Genomic DNA, 9,812 nt, shown 5'->3' with positions numbered 1-9,812 from the left:
TAACAAAAGTTGTGAAAGTATATATCATCATCTAGTTCTTATTTTACAGATGTTTCAATCCAGATATTGATAACAAATAATATGAGAGTTTAAGGTAAAAGTGACTTTATGTTAGCTATGCAAACCTCACAACTGTCACAATGTAGCATAAGTATTGACACTAAATTCTGATTAATCTCCAGAATATTTAAGGTATCATAAAGCGTAATTAGAAGACATTTTATCATGGTTCTAATAACCTTAACATTTAAATTTGTCACTAACACTCATGTTAGTTATTTGTTGATTTCGGGTAAACATATAAAACTAGACTCAACTAATCATGTGTTGATAGGAATATTAGGATTAACAGACGTAAATATTATTAATATACAACTATCAATTTAGTTACTTGTTCTTTGAATTATGAATAGTCTTGTTACTTATGCCTAATCTAATGGCATATTTTTGCAATGAGACTTCTTCTTAAAGAACTTAAAGCTAGAAGTAATACCTGTATTTTGTCCATGAACCTTAGAATTATCCTCTTTTAAGTTTTAGTGGTAGTGAGTTGAATAACATCTTATTTCCAGCACCAGATATATTTTTTTTCTTTTCTTTTTCTTGTACATATGTTGCTGATCAACACACTCATTTTTCTTTGGTACTTCTGAGTCTTATAGTTGATTCTTAAGGCATCAAATTGTAATATTGAAAATTTAATATGTAATGTACTAGAAATTTGTACGTATTTTCATGTGTGAGCCCTTAATTTTATGGGTCATGATATTATACATTATGATGTATTCAATAATGCTATTTAACCTTATAGTTAGAATTGTTAAGGAGTGCATGAATCTTAGGAGTTATTTTGATTAGTTTTAGGAAAAACTAAATCTAGAATAACTCTAGTGATAGCATTTATTTAAACAAGTTCTTGATTATCATTATCATAAGAGACATTATGATTGACTCATCTCATTTGTTATGCTCTGGTTTTCAATAGAATTATTTTTATTAGAAAGAGCGGTGTGATTGTCATATCATGTCTTGAGGGATAATAAAAAACCGAGAAGAGCTAAATGTTTATTGAAACCTTTTATGAAGCAAAACTCATATTGTGTTTTGAGATTATAGTGGGTGCTTTAGATGAGATACTAATTTATGGAAGGAAATTATAGTGAGTAATGCTATGGGATATTAAAGTAAGACGGATTAAAATTTATGATCGCTAGATTAATGAAGGATCATTAATGTGAGGATCATTATATTTTATTGAAGATGTGATATTTTTATTATTAACATCATACTAATAAACTGTAATAAAAAGTTCTACTTAATTAAAAAGTAAATCACCTTTGGGGAGAATTAAAATTTATTTAAATATGTGTGCAAAACAATCATAACACATCACCTTTGGGCAGAAGTGAGACAATTATTTTAATTATGTACAAGCTAGTTTTGCTAGATATAAATATAACACATCACCTTTATGTAGAAGTAAGACATTTGAATCATGTTAGGCAAAACTAACAAAAGCTTTAGTTAGACTTGAATGGTAGGGTAGATTTAACACATCACCTTTGGGCAGAAGTGATACATCAAATAATTCATTCAAGTTAAGCCTTTTATGTTTTGTAAAAATTTGTAATATTTAAGTGCTTACAAAACATTTAATTAGTTAATAGCAAAAAAATATTTAGGGGTAAGGATTTTTAAGTTTCTGGTAAAACCTTAGTTCTTGGGAATTTTGGGTTCCCGGGAATGGTCAGTTTCTGGCTTTTATTGGGTTTTCGGCATTTGGGTGTTTGCGGGAATTTATGAAGTTTTCAGGAAAATGCTGATTCTAATATTAGTGAGTTTGGGGTTTATGGGTTATGGCCCCAAACCATTTTAAAAAACCCATAAATTCTAAGAACCTATAAACTGCTTTAAGCCCATAATACATGAATTTTTTTAATAACCCATGAACCCGTAAATTGGTTTAAGCCCTTAACCCATGATATTTACTAATAAAAATTAATAATGATAAGATCCGGTTTAAATCTTTTAGTGATTAACAATTACATCTGTTTCCTATTTTGAGGGGATTCAAATATTTTAAGAACATATTAAAACTTTTAAGTTATCCAAGATTTAAAAAAATTATTTTCCTAAATAATCATTAACAGATTTTAGTTTAAATTTGAACCAAAATATGTATGATTTTCGAGAATTATGATGAACACGAAGAACATCATCGAAATCTTTCGCAGTTAAACATACAAAAAAATACTTGAGTCGAAATCTTTGAACATGATTTTAACAGATTTCGAAAATATTAAGGTTTATTAAATATGACTTTTAGTGATTTTAAACAATTTCATATATTGTTTTCGTAATAGAACATGAAAAAGAAACCGGAAAAATTAGGGTTTATCAAGTTTTAGTCCATGTCTTCTGATTTTTAATTCCAGATTTAAGGAAAACATGCAGAACTAATTAATCAACATCGTTCTGATACCACATGTTAATCATTTATTCATGAAAGTAATAAAAAACATGATAAATATTAAATCTATCAACCTATTACAGGAAGGAGAGTAGTAACCGCAACAGAGTATGACGTAGTCGACATGCTTGTCATCTCTATCGAGTTTCCCTTTAGGATGTATAGTTAAGGATGGTGTTATGGTTCTTGAGAGGAACCTGATTTAAGAGAGAGGAGACGCATAAAATTGTATGTGTGTTTTTTTATTATGTCATGATGTTAATTTATTCTCTCTATATATACACCCAAGAGGAAACCCTTTATTAGTTAATTAAAGGTAATATGACCCATCAATAATTACCGAACTAATATATTATAAGGTATAATTAATTATTTTGATATATTATAATCTAAATGATAATGATGGCCATATAAATAAATATATATATATATATTAATATCTGTTCTTACATAAGGATGAAGAGACAAATTCAAAGCTTTAATCTCAGGTTCAAACATGACAAAAGGCGCGGGTCTATAGATTTAATCATGTTAACACGTATGGAAGCGTACAGGCTCACAACAGTTGAGAAGTCGACTTTATACACAGTCTATAAAAAATATGTGTGCACGTAAAACTCTGTACCGTTAAAAAAAAAAGGAAGAAAGAATAATGTTGTACATAAAACCTTAATTGCCACGTATGACATACGTGAATATCCAACCGGAATCAGACGAAAAATGATGAGATTTAAAAGACACCAAACCGAAGTTGACATCACAACCCCTCACTAATAATAATATTGCCGTTGATTCACTCTTTAACCCCAAATCTTGAATCAGTTCATCATTCCAACATAAACCCAGATCCAGAATCAATCAACTTTTATTCAAAATGGGTGTTTCATCTTGGCCCAATGATTCAGAGGTTAGATCTTCATTTCACTATTCAGTGGTAGTATTGATGCCTTGATTTTCAGTGAATTACAATTTAATTTTATTTGCATTTCATTGATGATGATTGTAATTGGTATTTACCACTGAATTCCTCTTCATTAATGTAGATTAAAAAGTTTTATCTGTCATTATTTTTTTGATACTACACTAACTTAACAAGAAATTCGCGGGTCAATAGTTTGAGGTATTTATTTTTATTTTATAAAATGTTTTTTATATAATAAAATAAATTGGTTGGATATCTTATGTCAAAAGTTAAAACTAAAAAGCAATTTGACATAAACTTTAATATAATTAAATGTAATTGTTATATATATATAAATTAAAAATTTTTAATTGTAAAAATGTAAATTTATAAAGAATTAACATGCAAAAGCAATAAAATAAATTTGGGTCAAACAGGTGACGGGTCGTGTTGAGACCAACTTGTGAATATGTGGGTCGTGTTCAGGTTCAAGTGTCTTACATGATTTTCGGTTTGGGACAAATTTTCGGGTTTGTGTCGGGTTGGACCAGCTAACCCGCTAACACGACCCGATAGGTTAAAATGTAGCTATGTAAGTGAAATTACCCAACTACCCTTGAGTCCTGGACTTTGAGCATGGTATTCAAAACTAATGTGTTATTTTTTTTTCTAACAATTTTGTCACGTATTTTGTGTTTGATGTATTTGCAGTTGGAGAAATTCAAGAAAACTGTTGCTGACATGGCAGGGGTGTCTGTAAATGTGGTAAAAGTTGTTGTATCTCCGTACAGGATTTGCCCATTGGGAGCTCATATTGATCATCAGGTTGATTAATATTTCTATATACCATTTTATTTCATATGCTACTTATTAGATATTTTATGTTTATGGCTTCTTTACATTGACCCAACTTTTTTTTTTTAATTTTTTATTTTATGAATTAAAAGGGTGGAATAGTTTCAGCCATGACAATTAATAAGGGAATAATTCTTGGATTTGTGCCTTCTACTGATTCTCAGGTATCGTCTTCTGTAGGGGCGTTAATTTTTTACATGACACGAACCTGCAAACACGTTTCACTTTAGCTAAACGAGTCGTGGTCGGGTTCGCGGGTTGCACCACTTAACCTTTTTGTGTAGGTTTTTTTTTTATTTTTTTTAAAGTTGTGTTTTAGGGCATAAATTACATTGATTGGAGAGAAATAAACATCAGGTTTTATAGTTTAAACATAATTATTCGTATGCATTTGTATCCTTTTCTAATTTATGAGCATGCAAAAATTTAATTAGGATAAAATTTCGGGTTAAGTTGCTCGTATTCGGGCTCATGTGTTGAATTGTTTAACCCCATTTTAATTTTTTTTTAAAGTTATGTTTTGTATCTTAAATTACATTGATTGGGTATTTTAAGCCAAATTATAAAAGCTAAAAGAGAAATTTACATCAGGTTTTATAGTTTAAATATAATTATTTTATATACATTTTTATCTTTTACTAAAAATTTCTAACTTTAGAGCACGCAAAATTTTAAAATAAAATAAAAATTTGGGTTATTCAGATTGTCTTCGTGTCAACCTGCAAAAACTCTTTTCATGTTTGGTTCATGCGTCTGACACGATTTTTGTGTTCATGTCGGGTTCGACCTGCCAATCCATTAACACCGCCTTTAAAAATAATTTTGATGCGTTTATTTTCATAATACTTTGTTTGTCTGCATTCGAAGGTTATACTAAGGTCGGGACAATTTAGTGGAGAAGTTCGGTTTAGGTAAATAACGATTCTTTATTATTATTATTATTATTATTATTATTATTATTATATGTTATAATGATGTTGTAATTGATAAGTTAGTTTTGAAAAATTGACCACAGAGTTGACCAAATTCAGCTTCCAAAGGATACTGCAAAGTCAAATGGCAAGACCCAAAAAAGTCAAAATCACTCATCTGATACAGTTGAGGAATGTAAATGGGGAAATTATGCTAAAGGAGCATTGTATGCATTACAATCTAGAGGAAATAATCTAAAACAGGTTAATTATTTTCTTAACTTATTATAATAATATGTTTTAATGAATAAAAAGTAGTTTGTTGTGGCATGTTACGGGTCAAAACGTTTTATTTTTGAGATGGGTCATTTCTTGTACGGGATGAAACATGCATGATCAGGTTACCCTGTAAAATTTTTGTGTGTTTTTGATTCTTTTATAATGAGTTAATAAATTAATTATGATTATGAAAAAACTTATCTATTTTTTTATAAAAGTTTTTGAATTTTTTTAATCTAAATTGGTGCAGGGTATCACTGGATTCATTTGCAGTACAGAGGGTCTTGATAGTTCAGGTTTAAGCTCATCTGCTGCGGTAAGTTTAAATTTTCCATTATTATTCTGCTGACTCATTGATCCATTTTGTCAAAATATTTGACAAATTGCTATTGGGAAGTTTACATTTTAACATCTAATTTCTCTTTAAGCTTTATGTGATTCTCACTGTTTGAATATTTATTTCGGTTTTTACGGTAAGTTCATATTCTTTTAACTTTATAGATTGTAAAATTCTCAGGTTGGAATTGCTTACCTATTGGCTCTGGAAAGTGCAAATAATCTTACAGTATCTCCTACAGAAAATATTGAGTATGATCGGTAGGTTTTTCTTTCTTATATTGGCTAAGTCAATGTCAATGGGTTGACTTAGGGGTGGCAATCGACATCAACCCTATCCCAGACAGACTTAAAATTGTGTAACCCGAATATGACCTGTGTAACTCATTTATCTAAACAAGTCAAACGGGTAACCATTAATTTGTTGAAAATGAGTTGAAAATGGGTGAAGCGGGCTGGCGGGTTTTTATAAACTGGTTAAACGGGTAGACCTTAAAAATATTTGTTTTTGTCTTGTTTTAAACAGGCTGACAACTGACGAGTCGATCTGTTTAATTGGCACTAGTCACACTACCCTTTTAATTATACAAGTCAGCCTGAGCATGACATATATATCAAACGGATTAGACGTGACAACCAAAATATGTGGTGTTCTTGTAAAAAGGGCCAAAAAAAAAACGACAAAATCCAGCCACCGAAATAATTTATTCAAAAGTTCAATTATTACTGTAATAATACTGTTTTCATAGTCATAATAAGACACTAACTATTTAAGCCGAACCTGTTACCAAAATGCTGGGTTCACTCTACGTGTAGTTACCTTGACACGATTGTTTATGCTGCAAACTGAGTTTTTTGAATTTCAGGCTTTTTTTTTTAAATTTAATTCAATATTTATTTACAACTCTGAAGCTGTCTGCCTAATTTCCTAGTTCTTTGTTATTTCAAACTATATGTTTTAACAGAATTTTATTGTACTTGTAGGCTAATTGAGAATGAATATTTGGGTCTGAAAAATGGCATATTGGATCAGTCGGCTATATTGCTTTCGAGCTATGGTTGTTTAACTTGTATGGACTGCAAGGTATCTTTTGGCTGTACAAAAAAGACAAAACATGTATTTTTTCTATTTTTATTAGGTTTAAAGTGATAATTGCATAAAAAGGTAGCAACTTTTTATACCACAAAAGTTCAATTTCATGCAATTTGACCCTGTAAGCGGTCAAGAATCAAGATAATGCGGTTGACCAGTTTGACCTGTTTTGATAAACTGATATCCGAAAAGATCAATATGGTTAACCTTTTTATGCAATTCTACAAAATTTGCACAATTACTCGTTTAATGTAAAAACTTAAATTTCAATGGATCTTGTAAATCCGGTGCAGACCAAAAAACACAAACTTATACACCCGCCAAAGTTTGAAACCGAGAAAGATTCCGAATCCAAGATTCCTTACAAGATTCTGTTAGCGTTTTCGGGTCTAAAGCAAGCATTAACAACTAACCCTGGATATAATCGAAGAGTTACTGAGTGTCGGGAGGCTGCAGAGATTCTTCTAAAGTAAGATCCCATAAGGATATTATAAGTATTTGTTCATTAAAATATTATTTAGTTAACAAATTACTCCAAGTTTTAAAATTTTAGCTAAATTTTAAACAATTGAATGGACATGAATAAACATCTTTGTTTATTTAGTTAAACAAACGAACATGAACTGTGTCTTGTTCGTTCGTATATATTCTCGAACAACAAATTATTTAATTTTTTTCGTTTGCATTTATTTAGGTTAGTTTGATTTTGTTAAGTTTGTTTGTTAATATTTTCATCTAAATTCTTTTAGGCCCATTACAATTTAGTCTGGTTTTAATAATCTTTTATGCCCAACACGTTATTTACGTTTACTTTTAATTCGCTTTAGCTCAATTATGTTTGTTCTTCTATATTCATTTATGTTCGTCAACCGTTGGTTTATACTGTTAGTGAACAAACATGAACAAGAAAAGTAGAAAACCCCGTTTGTTTAGTTGTTCATGCGGTTAAAGTTAAAAGAATGAACACAAACATGCTGTGGTCATTTCCATTCAGTTCGTTTACAGGCCTAATCAACTTAAAATCTGTTTTTGTTTTTTGTTTTCCTGTTACTTTTCTTAGAGCTGCAGGGAAAGAAGATGAGCCTATTTTGTCCAACGGTTAGAATTATATTATTTTACTATTATTTGTTACTTATGCTCTATTCTTTAAAATTTAAATAGTGAATTCTTTGAATTTATTTCAGTTGAAGAAGAAGAATTCGAGACTCATAAGGTTCATTAAAAAAAACGAATTCAAAGAATTATTATCCGTCACGTGATTGATCCACTAATGATATTATATTCTGCAGTCCAAATTAGAATTGGATCTAGCTAGAAGAGCAGAACATTACTTCACTGAGAATGCGCGTGTCATTAAAGGTTTATTTTTTTCCATACAATTTGATTTTAATATAGTTATAATTTTATTTCATTGTAGTATTTTCTGCACAATATTTGATTATTTATTTGGTTATAGGCTTTGAAGCATGGGGCCATGGTAATTTTGAAGACTTCGGAAAGCTTATTTCAGCGTCGGGATTAAGCTCAATTGAAAACTACGAATGTGGTACGTCTTCCTAGAATATTTTTACATTATTTTAAAAAAATTGTTTGCTTACTTTAGGTGTTTAAAATTAGTAAATATGCTTGTTTTGTTGGGGTAATTCTTGAATGTCTTGTGTGTGAAATGGGTTAAATTTAACTAAGATTCTGCTAGTTAGAAATTCACGCCCAACAATATGCTGTTCAAATTATTATTATTATTATTATTATTATTATTATTATTATTATTATTATTATTATTATTTAATGTTTATTACAAATAATCAAGAATACCTTGATATTTTTCATATATTTTTCAAAAATCACATTATTGCTACAAATTTTTATTCTATCAACACTTGAAAGTTGTTGTAATTGCATTCGATATATTGATTGTTCATCAAATTCCAAAAAATTTTAAGAAGTAACCAGTCAAACTAGAATTAATACCACTACTATTTCATGTGGTTTGCTCATCTTACGTTTTTGGTCTAAAGTTTACGCTTTAAACCTATAATTTCTCATCGTTAGGGACCAAAACTGTAAATTGAGCATACCCAATGGACCATACGTGTAGTAATTTTATCAAAATAATGACCATTATTCGACCTATCGACCCGATTTTGATTCTTGCCTTTGAGAAATTACAGATTTATACTAGTGATATAAACCTATAATTTCTCAAAGTTAGTAACCAAAACCGTAAAAATGAACATACAACAGCTTCTTGATGTAGTTGGGCCAAAATATTGAAGATGTATTAAAATTTTATTTATAGGTTGTGAGCCACTAATCCAACTATACACGATACTTTTGAAAGCCCCCGGTGTTTATGGAGCCCGGTTCAGTGGGGCTGGGTTCAGAGGGTGTTGTGTAGCATTTGTGAATTCAGACTATGCCGAAGATGCAGCTTCATTCGTCAAAAGTGAATACTTTAAACTTCAACCGGAACTGGCTAGCCATCTTAACAAAGATACAGCCGTTGTGATATGCGACTCGGGTGACTGCGCCCGAATCATTTAAGCCATCTTTTCATGTATGATTTTCAACATATATGATGTGTGATTTTGTTTGATTGATACATAATACATTTGTATGGGCCCATATGTTGATTAACTGTATTGGAGTTGCATCTCGTTCATAGGACTTATTGTACGATTGAGACATGATGAGCTGACGCGTCATTTTTATAGAAATTTAAAATGACAAAGGAAACTTAAATCGTTTATAACCTTTGAAGTTGCTACTTATTTCAGTTTTTCACAGTCGTTTCATTTTTATCTATTTAATCCAAAATTTTAAAGTGAAATGTTAGTATTATTTATTTATTTATTAATATAAAATGTTTAAATACATATGTTAACTATTGTTTAAATCGTCATAGTGATGCAGGTGCCTTCTATTCTATTTACGGTATTTACCTTATGTTAAAACATGATAAAAGAA

At 30.0% G+C, this 9,812-nt stretch overlaps 1 protein-coding gene across 1 annotated transcript; it reads left to right on the top strand.

Moving 5' to 3' along the window:
* The first annotated feature begins 3,289 nt into the window (after positions 1–3,289).
* Positions 3,290–9,444, top strand: LOC143552079 (galacturonokinase-like). The gene is made up of 14 exons (XM_077042382.1): positions 3,290–3,377; positions 4,083–4,196; positions 4,319–4,390; positions 5,094–5,137; positions 5,242–5,401; positions 5,667–5,732; positions 5,934–6,013; positions 6,737–6,836; positions 7,139–7,314; positions 7,906–7,943; positions 8,030–8,058; positions 8,135–8,204; positions 8,302–8,391; positions 9,145–9,444. Exons 1-14 carry the CDS (start codon positions 3,345–3,347, stop codon positions 9,387–9,389), a joined length of 1,317 nt encoding a protein of 438 aa, XP_076898497.1. The 5' UTR covers positions 3,290–3,344; the 3' UTR covers positions 9,390–9,444.
* Positions 9,445–9,812: the final 368 nt, after the last annotated feature.

Source organism: Bidens hawaiensis, unplaced genomic scaffold (assembly GCF_021521415.1).
Source record: "Bidens hawaiensis isolate Kalapana, Puna unplaced genomic scaffold, B.hawaiensis_p1.1 tig00016760_1, whole genome shotgun sequence".
Classification (NCBI taxonomy): domain Eukaryota; kingdom Viridiplantae; phylum Streptophyta; class Magnoliopsida; order Asterales; family Asteraceae; genus Bidens; species Bidens hawaiensis.
This window is presented reverse-complemented; position numbering and strand designations above follow the sequence as displayed.